This window comes from Anolis carolinensis, chromosome 1, assembly GCF_035594765.1.
Source record: "Anolis carolinensis isolate JA03-04 chromosome 1, rAnoCar3.1.pri, whole genome shotgun sequence".
Lineage (NCBI taxonomy): Eukaryota > Metazoa > Chordata > Lepidosauria > Squamata > Dactyloidae > Anolis > Anolis carolinensis.
In genome coordinates, this window is record NC_085841.1 from 251,531,481 (window position 1) to 251,548,298 (window position 16,818).

The 16,818-nt window shown below is 37.5% G+C and overlaps 1 protein-coding gene across 8 annotated transcripts in view; it reads left to right on the top strand.

The window, feature by feature from the left end:
- kalrn (kalirin RhoGEF kinase) overlaps positions 1 to 16,818 on the top strand; it is a 627,264-nt gene that overhangs the window by 391,573 nt on the left and 218,873 nt on the right. For all 8 annotated transcript variants that reach the window (XM_008109458.3, XM_062971761.1, XM_062971850.1 and 5 more), the window contains 3 exons: positions 1,912 to 2,103; positions 13,304 to 13,473; positions 15,948 to 16,122. In XM_008109458.3, the coding sequence (XP_008107665.1) occupies positions 1,912 to 2,103; positions 13,304 to 13,473; positions 15,948 to 16,122 (537 nt within the window). The remainder of the gene's footprint in view (positions 1 to 1,911; positions 2,104 to 13,303; positions 13,474 to 15,947; positions 16,123 to 16,818) is intronic.

Sequence of the window (16,818 nt, forward strand, 5' to 3'; positions counted from 1 at the left end):
ATTTTATCATAAAATGGTGGGCAAGCTCCTCACAGTTTGCTGTATGAGCAACATTGTCTTTTGGCACAGGTTGGATTAAGCCCCTAACCACCCCAAACAGCTCTGCTGGTCGGTTTTGTTCTGCTCTTTTTTACTGTTTTAATTGCCCTATTATTTCAGGTAGAGTTTAACCAGTTTTTGGGTGGAATTACTGACTGAAAAATTAACCAAACTTGTTCAGTTAATTTTCCCATTTTCTTCAGCTCTTGAGTACTGTTCTCAGCATAGCTAATGCTTATAAATTACAGCATTACATATTCCATATGGAGCCGCTGGTGGCACAGCAGGCTAAACCTCTGAGCTACTGAATCTGGGAAGCAGGGTAAGCTCCCGATGTTAGCCCCACTTCTGCCAACCTAGCAGTTCGAAAACATGCAAATGTGAGTAGATCAATAGGTACCACTCCGGCGGGAAGGTAATGGCGCCTCATGCAATCATGCCGGCCATATGACCTAGGAGGTGTCTATGGACATGCTGGCTCTTTAGCTTAGAAATGAAGATGAGCACCAACCCCAGAGTCGAACACGACTAGACTTAATGTCAGGGGAAAACCTTTACCTTTACCTTACATATTCCATAGGGTGCATTTTACCATCCCATGGAATGTTCCATTTTGTATTGTAGAGAGAGTGATATCTTCAGTTGCACTCCTATTCTGTAGTTACATTGCATTGAACATACTCTTATCCAGCAGAATTTTCTACAACTTGAAAGATACTGCTTATAAACAGATTGGTGAAATAAACTCTACTCAAAACCTAGCTAAATGTGATTTAAGTTTCCAAACTACCAGATTCTACACATTTTTGGAAGTTTGTCACTAGATACATCTTGACCAGGGGAAAGGGGGTCTTTCTGAAATTATTACATTATGGAGAACATGCTATGTATTGAAAATAGACTATTATTTTATGCAGCTGTCACTTCACACCAAAAAGTCCCCTTGAAAATAAGATCTAGAATGTATTATTTCAGTTTAATACTGAATTTTGAAACTTTGATTACATTTTGTTTTAATATTTTATATCCCTGAAACTGTCTGGTAATTCAGAAGGGTCAGTGTACCTTTTTATAGAAGTTAGCAGTAAGGTAGACATTTATTGATAATAGCTATAACAAATATCAATGGCGCAAGCAGGTACTGATTCAGTTTTAGGCAATGGACCATTATAAAGAAAGAATTAATATTTTGAGTTTCCTAGATGTTATAAATAATGGGATGCTCTTTGCTTACATGTGGCGCCATGTATTTGACAGAGCCATTGTGTTTGCACTGGAACAGCTGGGGTAGAAATATTTCCACACTGAAGTAAATGAGTTGTTGAGTCTTGTTGATTTTTAAGAGACCTAAAATGTTTGTAACTTGCTAGATGAGGCTAGAATCTCACAGATGGAATACTTCCCTCGCCAGTACACAGCAAAACAACAATTTCCCCCCAGCAACAGAGTTCCCAGTATATGTTGCTTACATGTTGCAACCTGCTAGCCATCAACACTCCTTCATAACCAAATGTGTTGTGAAATATCTCTGGGGAGACCATCTCTACCTCTGAAGTAGTTAACTCTGAGTTACTACTTTACATCATCTTTGAAAGATTCCAGGGACCACAGAAATAAGTGAATGCTGAGCCTTCTTTATTAAACAAGCCAGCTCTGGATGGGTTATATATCTGAAATGAGAAGATATTTTGTGCCTATTTGGAGATTATTCTATCTGGGGTTTTACTATCTCCTCTTGCAAAGAGTGTACTGTTGTCACTATAAGATGCTGGATTGTGTTCCTGAATTTGTATTAACAATTGTCTTTATATAGAGTTTTAATTGCCACAGCGATGTGACATACACTTTGTGTCTTGCTCTGTTTACTGGTAGAATACCTATACTAATGCCGACAAGCTATTGGAAGCTGCAGAGCAATTGGCTCAGACTGGAGAGTGTGACCCTGAAGAGATCTACAAAGCAGCGCGGCATCTAGAAGTAAGGATTCAGGATTTTGTCAGAAGAGTAGAACAGAGGAAGCTTCTTTTGGACATGTCAGTCTCCTTCCACACTCATACTAAAGAGGTAAGATGCCTACAATATAATACTGCTCCTATGTTGTAAAGTCAACAATGCAATATGAAATTTGATGTTGCTTATGGCATGCTAGACTGAATGTGGAAGGTGCAGCATGACAACTCAGAAGATGTGAGAGATTTTCTTGTAAACAGCAACTTTTCTATTGAGTTGTTGTGTGTTTTCCAGGTTGTATGGCCATGTTCCAGAAGTATTCTCTTCTGACATTTTGCTCACATCTATGGCAGGCATCCTCAGAGGTTGTGAGCTATACAGTATTTCATATACCTCACAACCTCTGAGCATGCCTGCCATAGATGTGGGCGAAACGTCTGGAGAGAATACTTCTGGAACATGGCCATACAGCCCGGAAAACACACAACAACCCTGTGATCCCAGCCATGAAAGCCTTTGACAACACAACTTTTCCTTTGTTTGATTTTCACATCCTAATTACAAGAAAAAGTAGGGAAAGGATGTTTTAGATCTTTGCATCCTAAAGTTTAGTATAATCATATAACATGATGCATTGTTCATAATAATGAGATAGTGTTAATGTGTCATTGTGATAAATTTGTATAATGTATGTGAATGATAATGTGCCATTGTATAATGATGAGCCCTTTTTAAAAGGCATAATAATTGCAACCACGACATGAGACCTGGAGACCCAGTGGTGAACATGTGCTACTGGAAGCAGTTACAACAGGAGGGACCTGTCTCAACTCCCTTCCAAATCCGTATACATTAACAACCTCAGTATAGTTCTCTCCTGTTATCCTCCTCTCAGTTCTCTGCACCACCTAAAAATGTGCTCTGGAAGGTTTTCCAGAATTGGGTTCACAGGGATTGGTGGAAGGACAAGGAAACGTCCATCTTGGTTCTACTATAGAAATTGATGAACAAGGTTGGATTTTGGTCACAGTGGCTGATGATAACTGCTTCTTGATAAATTAAAGTTTAGTAAATATCAGTTTGTTTTACTGTTTCTAGCATATTTCTATTTTAAAAAATTCTGCTGATGACTGGAAATTGTTTCTGTTTCCATACATTTTGTAATGGGCCCAAAATACACTGTTCCCTGTGGTTTTCAGTCTGTTGCTCAGAACTAGACTAAATGCTGTTTTATTTCAAGTGAAAAATGTACAGAGATAAGCTAGTCTTGCAGCAGACGCAGAGGGCAGGGTGTTCAAATTGAAGGGCCCTGCGGGTGTAATTAAAGCATGCTTCACATTTTTCCCCTTTAGACCAGAGGCTATTCAGTGGTATGTGCCTTCAGAAGATAAGTTTTATTCTGTAGGGAGAAAGAATTAATCTGAATCATTTTCTTCTTCTTCTTCATGCACTGTAGTATCTGTACACACTTGATCCATCAAGACACCCACAGAAGCTGGTGGCAATATTAACTGAATTACCTTCTTCACACAAGTAATTTTTAATAAATTGCAGCAGAGTTAGGGGAGCCTGAACAAACAAACATCTTTGGTCACAGATAAGCTGGTGTAAAGGAAATGGTCTGCCGTGCATGATTCTTTCTCTTCAGCTGCTCAAATGGCATGAAGTTTTTAATGCTATGGGTGGAACATGGCAAACAATGTATCTTCCTTTTATGGCTCAAGCATCCCTTTATTTTTTGGGGAGAGCCTGCCTGCTGATTCACCTATTGTAGACATACGGTTTCAGCTTTGTTTGTTGCAATTGGCTTCACATTGAATAATTTGTTGAGGTAAGTTTGGAATGTAGAGATATGTGCACAGCCCTTCTAACAGCTGTCTTGGGAGGTTTTGTTTTCCCCGAGGCCTGTTCTTCGTTGTCTATTTATCCTGCAATTTAGGGTTGAAAGCTAAGGAAAATACTAGGAAAGGGAAACATCGCTGCCTGTAAATTGTACCCATATTCAGGTAGGAAAATTTTGGAAAGTAAATGCTGTCATGGCATTGCATGATGATTGTGAATAAATATTTATCTTTGATTTAATTTTTAATATATTTTGAGAAAAGCAAACAATCCCTTTTCACAGGACAACTATCTTCTGAAATCTCTAAACATTTGTAGCCAGTATGACGTGTTGACTGTGGTTTATTGTAGCTCTGCAGCCCATTCAATTCAGATTTTAGGACATGGCCTGATTTAAGGATGAAGCATGAGGATCTTGGACGAATGGAATTAATTATATATACGTTTTTAAGGTTTTTATAATGTGTTTTAACAATGTTATTAATGAATGTTTATATTGTTTTGTTTTTATGATTGCATTTTGGGCATTAAATTTTGCCAATTTTTGTAAGCCGCCCTGAGTCCCCTCGGGTGAGAAGGGCGGGGTATAACTGTTGTAAATAAATAAATAAATAAATAATACTTGTTTCATCAAAATCCTCTATGACTTCATCCTGGCAACATATTTTGCCATTAGTTTAAAGTTTCCTATTCTCATCATTATTACCTCCAGTGCTAGTGAGGTTTTATCTTTACATATGAAAGGGTACCGGCAGGTATTTTTAATTCATTTACTAGAAACTCATATCCTTGCATTTGTACTACAATCATGGCACTTGTGACAATTCAGGAATTGAGTTTTCTTCTTTCCAGTTTTAGCCTTAGTGAATTGGGTGGGATAGGGGGCTATTGTTTTCCATCTACAAATAGGGATATGTTCAGGGTGTTTAAGAGGCTGGCAGGATAGTTTGCTCTTAGTCAGAGGAAGCATCAGTGCAAAGACATTGGGAATACAATAGGCCCTCCAGATCTGTGAGATCCGGATCTGCAATTTCTAGCATCCAGCTTTCTTCATGTAGCCTTTGAGACCCTGTTGAACATTGTTCTCTTGGTGAAAGAAAATGACAAAAGTCTTACAGTGCTTTTATTTTTGTATGTTGGGGTGAGAAATGTTTAATGGATTTGATTCTTACGCTTGGAAGAAAATATCCTCCCACCTTGAACTCTTGTTAAGTTTTCAGTTATTGGCATTTTGTTTTCCTCAATTGCTGCTATGATCCTGATCTTGGAGCCAGCTTCTGCATCAGTGGAGACATTTTCTTCAGACCTTCTAGCATTTGCCTGTACATAACAAGAAAAAGGTTATACAAAAGAAGGTTTAATTATCTTCATTCATTTTAGAACATGAAATTTGCAAGCAACCTGAGATGAATTCCATTGTACTGTTCTCCATTTGGAATCCATTGAGTTATTGTAATGTGCAAGTAGAAGTTCCCTCCACATTATTTCAGATTTATTTTATGGCCATTAAAAATATATCCTGAGAGTTGAGTTCCTGCAAAGTCTTCTGTGGACTTTATTGTGATTCAAAGTTTAAGATGATGGTCCCTGCATTTTATCACTTTCTAAGTATTTACTATGTGTAGTAAGCACAGCAATTCATTTGAAATGTTAACATTTATCCCTTTTAAAAATGGTTTATTTATATTTGCTTCCTGCAAAGCAAATTATAACCCTTAGCATTTTAAAAGTCTTTGACATAGTAAAATTTTGTTTGATGAGTGAGTGAAATACACTTTTCATTCCTAAAATGTCATACTTATATAATTACAAGAAAGAAAATTGAGTGTGCTAAAACAGATTTACAAAACAGTTTGTTCATCATATATCTATATTTATCCCTGTATGTGCATCAAATATCTATATCTGGGTGGGTCAGTGTTTGTTTCACAGAAGTGTTGTTAGCCCACCTCAGTAGAAAGCATCCACATATTTCACACTGAATTACACAGGGACATATTCCAGCAAACCTAGCCATTGTTTAAATCAGCTAGATTTTGGCTAGACATGAGGAATACCCATGCTACTCCTATCAATGGGACTTAATGGTAACTTATTATGCTGCCTTTCCAGCATAAACCTGTTTCCATGGCTGTGTTTCCCAGGATCATGACTGTAGTCTTTTATATTTTATTTCTTGTATCTTAGCTACTGTCCAGTATCTAGTATAGTGATTATGTTCTTTTATCAGGAGATAATATCAAGTTAAAGATTTAAGTGTGTATACAATGTAAGAAATCAATGTGATCCTTTGAGAGGTTGACTATAATTTTGTAAAAGAGGAAGCAGTATACTTTTCTTAAAGTTTTTGCAGAGTGATTCAGAGCTGTCACAGTTGATTAATATATAAAATTCTGGAAGATTAGTGAAGGAATTATGGAAAACACTTGAAGATGTCTATCAGGATTAAGCTATCCGTCATGTTTAACAAAATATAATACACACCAGAGGGAAAATGCGTGGATCCTGGGAAATGGACAGCTCTTGCCTAAGGATTTATGGGATGTTTCAAGGCAGAGAAAAAGATAGGAATGTCATGGTGTTCCCTCCAGAAAGTCTAATAAATAATTTTCTTTTAAGCATTGGAAGTACAAATTCTGTAGTCACCTTTCACTGTTGAAAAATCCAGAGTAATTATTTTGATGCTAATTACATTAATTTGATTTTTTTTTCTTTTGATCTGTAAAATGAGCTTAGAATTTACCTTGCCATTGACAGTTCAGTCTCTTAATTAGCTCCGTACTTGTAGCGTCAGACTAATTCAAAGAATATTTAAAGTGAGAATATAATATTGCTATATTGTTTTAAGTTGATGGCTCTCTCGGCTCTTTGGAAATCTTGGAAGTGATGTGATGCTGTCTAACATAGCCTTCCACACTGTTTCCATTCTCTACTACTAGACAATGTCTACTCTCATGCAGAAGCTAATATGGAGTACAACCAGGGTTCAAATTCCAAATCAACCGTTAAACCCATTAGTGACCTTGGGCAAGTCGCTGTCTCTCAGCCTTAGAGGAAAGCAAACCTCTTCTGAACAAATCTTGCCAAGAAAGCTATGTGATAAAGTTGCCTTAGAGCAAGTCTGCACAACGTGTGCCCCTCCCCCAGGTGTTTGGGACTCCAGTTCCCAAAAGCCTTGGCTAGCTTGTCCAATGGTGAGGAATTCTGGGAGCTGAAGTCCAAAACATATGGAGGGCTACAGCTGGCTCAGGCCTGTTTTAGAGTCACCATTGGCTGGAAATGACTTCAAGGCACACAACGTTCATGCACAAAGTGCTCTCCCTGGTATGCTGGAGGCATCAGAAAAGTTTAAGGGTGTCTCCAAATTTAAACTCACCACTGTAGAGCTCTTTATTTCTCTCTCTATATCGTTTTAGTGCCTTTCTCACTGACATATCTTAACAACAACAACAACAACGTTATTTTTAACCTGCTTCCATCTTCCCAAGGGGACTCAGGATGGTTCACATGGGGACCAAGCCCAATATATATCTTAACTTTATTTATTTAATTGCTTTTTCTCCTGCATGGGACTCATGCTTGTAGAAATAACACATAGTTTTTATTTCACTTACGTAGCCATTTTTTCCATTCACTGATTACATTTAGGATTAAAATACACGGAGGGAATGGTTTAATAAAACATCTGATGAGGAAAATATAAGGGTAAAAAGGTTTTCCCCTGACGTTAAGTCCAGTCGTGACCGACTCTGGGGGTTGGTGCTCATCTCCATTTCTAAGCCGAAGAGCCTTAAACTGTGTCCCAAAATGTTGGAAATGTGATACATTCATTTTGTCGGTTTTTGTGGCCAGCCTTTCAGCAATGGTCACAGTTGACCCTCTGATAAAAAGGTAAATGTTTTCCCCTGACATTAAGTCTAGTCATGTTTGACCCAGAAGATTGATGCTCATCTCCATTTCTAAGCTGAAGAGCCGGCATTGTCTGTAGACGCCTCCTAGATCATGTGGCCAGCATGACTGCATGGAACGCCATTACCTTCCCGCCAGAGCGGTACCTATTGATCTACTCACATTTGCATGTTTTCAAACTGCTAGGTTGGCAGAAGCTGGGACTAGCAGCGGGAGCTCCCTCCGCTCCCTGAATTTGAACCGCCGACCTTTAAGTCAGCAAGTTCAGCAGCTCAGCGGTTTAACCCACTGCACAACTAGGGCCTCCTGTCCTCTGACAGGAAGGCCATAATGTTAGCTGCCCTGAGTCCCTATATCAGGGAGGAAAAAACAGGATAAAAAGTAAATAAATTTATGTATTTATTTATTGTTTGTCTGTCTGTCTGTCTGTTTGTTTGTTTGTTTGATCAAAGACCCTGAAGAGGGCAGTGTCAGTTTGCAATTAAAAGCTAGCCCAAGTAAAAAGTGGTGCCTGCTTTCATTGACTGTAAGCATTGCATAGACCTCATTCTTTCACTTTTGCTGGACCTCTAAGATCAACCTACCAGTGTTTCATTGTAGATTAATGTTCAGGATTAGTGCACCAAGGTGTAAAATGAAAGATAATCTGAAATCAGGTTTCAGTTGCAAATTGTTTCTGGAATGCCTTCTTAATCATATTAATACCCACACATTCTTTGTATTAAAATTTCTCTGGCATTAGTGGAGCCCAGGGGATTAAATCCTTGTCAGTAAAAGACCTAAAGTTTTATCATTCTTAGTATGCAAATTCTTGTTTTAAAAGATTTTGCTCTCAGAATAACACAATTAAATGTAAGACCAGGAATTCAGATGTTATCATAAACACAACAATGTAGGTAAATTAAAGATTTTAGTTTGTCTTGCACCGTTTCATCATTGATTGATGGATTGATTGGATAATTATACCACATTTCTATCAAAATTAGTCTCGTTATCTAACAGTAAAGCTGAATAAAATGAATACAATTAAAATGTTAAAGATTCAAATATTAAATATTAAAATGCAATTTGAAATACATGAATAGAAGAAAGTACAGCACTCACCAAATTTTAACAAGCAAAAGACAAAACAAACACAGAATACAAACAAAACAAGGAAGATCTGGATCTTTGCAGATTTTTTTAACCTGTGTGTAAAACGCATTTAAAGGTTTACCCAGTGTTAATCTGCATTACCCTGGGTGTTTCCTTTGGACACACCAGACTACTGCAACATGTACATGGCGTTTTCTGGCAGTGTAGATGGGCCCATACATTTAACTCATGTGTAACTTGTGCCTTAAGATTTCCTACTTTTTACACGAAAGTTTATTTTCCTTCGTCATTTTCTGCAATATTTTGTTACTTTGTTATTTTCTTCTATTTCATCAGCACTTCGGTGTCCCTATTTATTCATCTTCTGCCATCACCCTTGAGTTTATGACTCCTATGGCCTTGAGACTCTTTTTACAGAAACGTATGCAATGTTAGGTTAGAAACGTAGTTACAGATGTCATTTTTAATATGGCTTTGTCTGGGTGAAACTTACACCAGTTTCTCAAGCATTTCATTTCCTGTTGTTGTTGTTTACTCGTTCAGTCGCTTTCAACTCTTCATGACCTCATGGACCAGCCCACGCCAGAGTTTCCTGTCGGCCGTCGCCACCCCCAGTTCCCTCAAGGTCAAGCCAGTCACTTCAAGGATATTATCCATCCATCTTGCCCTTGGTCGGCCCCTCTTCCTTTTTCCTTCCATTTTCCCCAGCATCATTCTCGTTTCCAAGCTTTCCTGTCTTCTCATTATGTGACCAAAGTACTTCATCTTTGCCTCTAATATCCTTCCCTCCTGTGAGCAGCCGGGCATTATTTCCTGGAGTATGGACTCGTTTCCTATCAGGTGGCATTTCTCTGGATCCTAATACTGGAGGAAGTTTTTCATTTTTTGGACACTATTAGAACTACTTTGAAGCACCCACCAATTTTATACGTCCAAAAAATCCCCTGGCAAGAGAACATCTATTTTTCTGACTCTGTAGTAACAATAAGATTCCACCAATACTGAGTTGTTTGATTTATCAGCAATGCCTATACTCTTTTCTTCAGAACCAACTTGGCAAATCACAGACCATTCAGATTTAGAAATATTCCATACAAGCTGAGAAATAAAGAGTTGACAACTGTTTTAAAAAATGTTCTCTGAGTAGACTGGCAGATATTTTGGTACACTAATCTAAGCAATTTCAGCAGATTATTATTTAACTGATAGCTTTGGATTAGAGGATCCATCTGGAATGTTTTTGGGTCACTGTTACAAAAACAGAAAAAAATACACTTAATTGTTTAACTGGAAGACACTGGACTGTGTAGCAGCATATAATTGTTATCAAATAACTTATCACATTTTATAGCCTGCTGCCAGATTTAATGCTGTACTTTGGTGAAAGAGTACATAATTCAACTACAAATAATATATTAGAAATTTAATAGATTTATTTCTTGGGATAATAATTTCTGAATGGTGTCCCAATTATGGGCATCAAAGAAATCTGAATGGAATCTATTTGATATAATTATGGTGTTCCAGTGTAACAGAAGCTATGTATGACTTAATAAACACAGAGAGAGTATAACTTATAGAGTAGAGTCTCACTTATCCAAGCTAAACGGGCCGGCAGAAGCTTGGATAAGCGAATATCTTGGATAATAAGGAGGGATTAAGAAAAAGCCTATTAAACATCAAATTAAATTATGATTTTACAAATTAAGCACCAAAACATCATGTTATACAACAAATTTGACAGAAAAAGTAGTTCAATATGCAGTAATGTTATGTTGTAATTACTGTATTTATGAATTTAGCACCAAAATATCACGATATATTGAAAACATTGACTACAAAAATGGCTTGGATAATCCAGAGGCTTGGATAAGCGAGGCTTGGATAAGTGAGACTCTACTGTACTTGTATAAATATTTCTGTAGAACAGAGTTCTAGTCCAGTGCTGTACCTGAGTCTAGAGTGCATCTAGAATTATTAATATTAACATTAATATAAAAATGTGTGCACATATGTGTGTGTCCCCTCAAATTGCTTGTCAGCTTATCACTATTCCATGAATTCCATAGGGTTTTTAGGCAAGAAATAAAAGGCAAAGGTTTTCCCCTGACATTAAATCTAGTCATGTCTGACTCTGCGGGTTGGTGCTCACCTCCATTTCTAAGCTGAAGAGCCGGTGTTGTTCATAGACACCTCCAAGCTCATGTGGCCGGCATGACTGCATGGAGTGCCGTATTGCAAGGGATGCATATTGCATATGAGTATTGCAAGAGATTCCTTTGAAATATAGTCCTCAGTAACTGTTATTCACCGGCAGGCACCCATCCAAGTACCAACCAAGACTGACCCTGCTTATCTTCCATATCAGATGAGATCAGGTGACTTTAGAGCATTTAGGCACATGCAAATATGCCATTAACCTATTGCGCATTTTAGTGGAAATTATAGCATTATATATGATTTCAGTAATCATGTTGAAATAGTTATATTTAAACGTTAAAAAGCTATTAGAATAATTAAAAGAGCAAAAGAAATGGCCAGCTAGCTATAAATCACTTCAAAAGTAATCTACTAAGGTTGCATGAATTGTTTATCATTACTCAAACCATTAATGTTTTTGTCATTATGATGATTAAAATTAACAATTCTTAAAGATATTTTTAAATAGTTTTTTATCTTAACTTCCTAGCTCTGTCTGTAACATTTAGCTGTAGATTATACTCAAAGAAAACATGTCTCTTAGATTAGAAATGAGTCTGAGAACCTCTGGGCATGTTTGCACCAGTACTGGCAAGTATTGATGCCTTTACAAATGTGCTGCCTCTGAAATCCAGGTAAGTGAAGCTGGATGAGAAATCATTCTTAGGGATCTTATTTCATCATGGACAGTGGACATGTCCTCCATCTATAAAAGCAATCGGCTGATTTAGACAAGTGAGAACAGGCTGTGTGGCACAACCTGTTAGAGAGGAATGGCTGGGGAACTTCAGAGCAAAGTTTGAGAGGTTGTGCCTAATAATCATATGGCTGACTCTAATAGAATCATTGCCTTGGCTCTTGCATAGGAAGAAAGATAGGTTTACATCAAATCAATCAATCAATCAGACAATCAAAATAAACGTATATCAGTTCAGGCAAGATTTGCTAGCATCTGTTCTTTCATAAAGTAGGAAGAAGTAACATGTTCATGGTATTATTTATTTATTTACAGTATTTATACCCCACTCTTCTCACCCCGAAGGGCACTCAGAGTGGCTTACAGAACACACATACGGCAAACATTCAATCCCGTTATACAATTAACAAGGACAGGCAACACAAACAAAGGGAAAGGTATTTTTCCCCATCTTATTTCCGGCATCTTGGAGGTTGTCCTCGACTCCGGACATGGGGGGGGGGAGGGTGTGCTGTCGTGCCATCTTCCATGCTGAGAAGCCTTTTTTTGTCGTCCTTAGACGTCCTCTCGATTGATGTCCTTAAGGGCACCTTTATTACCTCCCCGCTAAAAGTGGTACCTATTTATCTCCTTGCATTTCTGCTTTCGACCTGCCATGTGTACAGGCATGCTGGGGCGGACGGTGGGTGCTCACCCCAACCTGGACTCGAACTTCTGACCTTTCGATTGGTAGGATTTTTTGCAGTACAGCAGTTTAGCCTGCTGTGCTCAGCCCGCCACATGTACAAATATATATTAACAAATATATATTTAATGCATTCATTTCAGGAAACAATCACAACATTTATTACAAGGACATCATCAAGAACAATAACATGGTAGCCCATCAATTATTGTATCAGTCTGACATGTTTACCTATTTATTTATATGGAATATTGATTATATGAACGAAACTTTTGCCCAAATATTACTACCACCACTACTACTGCTATAACTACAAGACCAAGAACATCAATAATAACGTGATAGCCCATCAATGAAAGAAGTTTGAAAGAAGTGTCCTTGATGAAACCAGCATTTTGTAAAATACAGGCAAAAAACAAAGAGAATTGTCAACCCACATTCATTCATGAAAACTTAAACCAGTGTATCTTCTACTGGAATAAGCAGCGTAAACAATACATATTACCCATAAATGTGTTAGTGTTTTTATTATTATCTATAATTATAAGTCTGTGGTATACGTTTCTCTTCCTCTCTATTTTCTCTTACGGCCTAATAAACTAGAGAAAACTGGCAGTGTATTTCAAATGGCAGGGCATACTGTGATTTTAACATGATACTCCAGATTTTATTTCATGTAATGTAAATGCTATTAAGACATGCCATTGTCTGTGTTCTTCAACATCTGACTTGCTGTGATTGGTGATATTCTGATTAATACTTTTTGAGCTGGTTTTAGAAGATCAAAGGGTTAATACCCAATTTCTCCCCCGCTTCACTACTTCCCTCTCCCTTTTGCTCTCCCAACTCCATGTTCTTTGATTTGTGTGCCTTTCCTTCATTCGCAGCTGTGGACATGGATGGAAGACCTGCAGAAGGAGCTCTTGGAAGATGTCTGTGCTGACTCCGTGGATGCTGTTCAAGAGCTTATTAAGCAGTTCCAGCAGCAGCAAACCGCGACCCTCGATGCCACCCTTAATGTAATCAAAGAAGGTGAAGACCTCATCCAGCAGCTCAGGTACAGTCATTTCATGGCACCAGGAGCACAGCTGAGCAAAGTGGCATGGCATAGTATTTAATGGGTGGGTTTATCATTGCACATTTATCTTATTTTGCGTATTTCAAAATATTCTGCTTTATTGAAATGTAAATAATGATTTGTAGAGACTGCTAAAAATAGTTTTAAATCACTTTGAGCCACCATGTGCATTGGATGTTAAGCTAAATGATTAAGTAATTAGAGTGTAAATATTTTTGAAGTTGATATTTACTGCATACAGACAAACTGTTATAAACTGAGGCCCAGTGATTTATCTCCTTACTTCTACTTAGCAGTGTCTGGCAACCACTAAATAAAATTTGGTTTCATATAACTCTGAATACAATTTTTTTGCCAGTTCCGTAAGAACATTTATAATATTAATATCTTCATATAGTGCCTGCTACTTGTAATTGGACTTTCATCATAAATTAGAAAACATAGTTTGATATAATTCAGCATGTACTTCATTTTGACAGCAACAGAGATGCACCAGTCTTTCCGAAGACTGCTCTTAACTAACCCTAGCTTTACGCAGACTTGGAAGGATTCTTGAAGAAAGTCAAGGAAGAAAGTGAGAAGGCATGCTTACAATTGAAGATTAAGAAAACAAAAATAATGACCATATTGATTTTCATAACCTTAAAGTAGACAATGAAGACCGTTCAAAAGTTTCCATACTTTGATTCAGTCATTAATCAGAATGGAGGTGCAGTCAAGAAATTAGAAATCTAGGACTCGGAAGGGCAGCTATGAAGGAACTTGAAGTTATTTCACTGAATGCTAAAGTTAGGATGACTCATGCTACTGTATTTCCTACGATTATGTATGGCGATGAAAGCTAGACAGAGAAAAAGCTGATGGGAAGAAAAATCAACTCAGCTTCTTTCAGGTGCCAGTTTAATGAGGCAGAAATGAAGCACGTCTCTTGCTCCATCTCCGGTCACCATCTTGATTACCCTCCCCATGTAAGAGGAAAAATTTTTGCGGGAAAAAGCCTGCTTTCTGTATGATTTCTTGTCTTGTTTTTAAGGTTATAAACTACATAGATATCCTAAAGAAATAGGACAAACATGAAGTTCCCTTCCAGTCCAGAAATTTTGGTGAAGCCAATATGCCTGTTCCTATCTCCCCCGCCCCTTCCAATGATATGTAAGGGAAATTAAAATATGAAATCAGGTTTCTGTGATCTGGTATAATAAAATAGCATTTGTAATTTAGTCTTTCCCCCTTAAATTTAGTAAACCTAGTTTTAAAAAATGTTATCAGAATTATCCCAGGACCCATCTTATAACTTTTGAAAAAACGTATGCATCAACGTTTTTCTACAGTCCAGTCACTCTGTATGGACAACAGAGCATTAAGAAGCACACACTGAAACTGAGCAGTGGATTACCACCTAATAGTTTTCAGTTTATCTTCAGTACTTTCCTTTTTTTTTCTTTACAGTAATCCAAGCTTCCAGTATTTGCTCTTAAATCCATTTTTTATGTCATTGGAGCTATACTGTCTAATTCAAAAACAGGATTTATTACTAAGGTTGTAGAAAACATATTTGATTCTGATGCTCTACAAAAGATTAAAATCTGTTTGACAACCTTAGGCAGCTACTCATACACTCATTTAATGTTAAATATGAGGCAGTAAAGCAGAAAAGTTGCAATACAGGAGTTTAGGTTTGCTCTGAGCTTCTTTTGCTCTCTAATTGTTCTTTCCTGTCAGTAGCAATGCTTCAGCGATTGTTGTAAAACAAACACAGGACATCCATGTTGGCTGTAACAGCTAACAGGGAAGCTGCCAAGTGCATCTTAAAAATCACTGACCATAGTAGTGTTTGCAGTCCGCTTCTTACTTAATTCAGAACTGGCTTGTCAAGGTATATTTTCTCTTAATGACAAAAGGGTTATTGGAATAGTGATCCAACTCAGTCTGTTTTTAAAATGCTTAAAAAATGAGACCTAGAGATTCCTAGAGAGAACATTTTAAATTAAATCCATGAATAATGAAATTCACATAAGTCAAAACCACAAATGTGGAGGGATGACTTGCACTTGTCATGTACATAAAGTGGATACTTGCATGTATCATAGTATTTTGAACAAAGTACATAGAAGTTCTGAAGTAGACAATTCTGAAGTAGTGTGAGTGCAAGCAGAGAACTGAAATCTCTTGAATGAAACTCATGGATTGCTAGTAAGGGACATCAAGAAATTGATACACTTAGCTTCTCTTTCCTTGTTAGAGTTTAGGGGTAAAAATCTTACTAGATATATAAGGATGCATACAATTCAGGAAATGCAGGCAGTCAGTAGCTGAAAGGGGTGAATTTTGGATACAACGTCCATCCTTTGAGTTGTTCAGTTGTTTGTATAATTGAGAATGTTTAATTCCTTTCCCTTCCCTTCTCTTCCCCAACACTGGGTTGTAAGCTTCCATCTTTGCCTTTACCACAGGGATTCAGCCGTCTCCAACAATAAAACACCGCACAATAGCTCCATCAGCCATATTGAATCGGTCCTCCAGCAGCTTGATGAAGCCCAGGTACAGATGGAAGAACTCTTCCATGAAAGGAAAATTAAGCTAGACATTTTCCTTCAGCTCCGGATTTTTGAACAGTACACCATTGAGGTAAACATTTTACTAAACTCTTTAGAAGGGAAGAGCCTTTTGCAGAATGGGAGTTAGCACAATAAAAATTGGGTTTAATTTTTTTAAAAAAATTCCACAAGAATTGAATTGTAGTAAGATGCCTGCAGGTAAGGAGATATATATTAGACTTCCAGTTAACATGCACCCATGGAAATTGGTAGATATTGGATGTAGTTTCTTGTTGGTTGAGAGTTACTATTTAAAATGATATATTGTAGAGTCTCACTTATCCAATGTTCTGGATTATCCAATACAGCTACCTCTCTGGGCAGCAAGGACTGAACTTCAGTAGCAAACCCTATTGAAATGAAGGACCGCTAGTCAACAATACCATAAAGTCACACTGGAAGACCTAGAGATTGTCTAGAGGGGACATATTTAGTTGTTCATGGATACCAGTCCCATAGATATGACGGTCATACTGTATTCTTTAATTTCTGCCCACAGTAACTTTAGCAGAGTTCACAGAACATATATTTCCTGTTTGAAATAAGACATTGGCTGTAGATTCCTCAGTCTAAAGAGATGAAAACATCACCAAAGTCTAGCTACCATGACCTACTTATGGTCTCATCACAGCTCTTTTTTCTAAGCTATTGATTTCTCATAATTGAACATCACTTTCAGAGTAGTTACATATTTTGATTCACTGATTTCCCTGCACTATTTCAATTC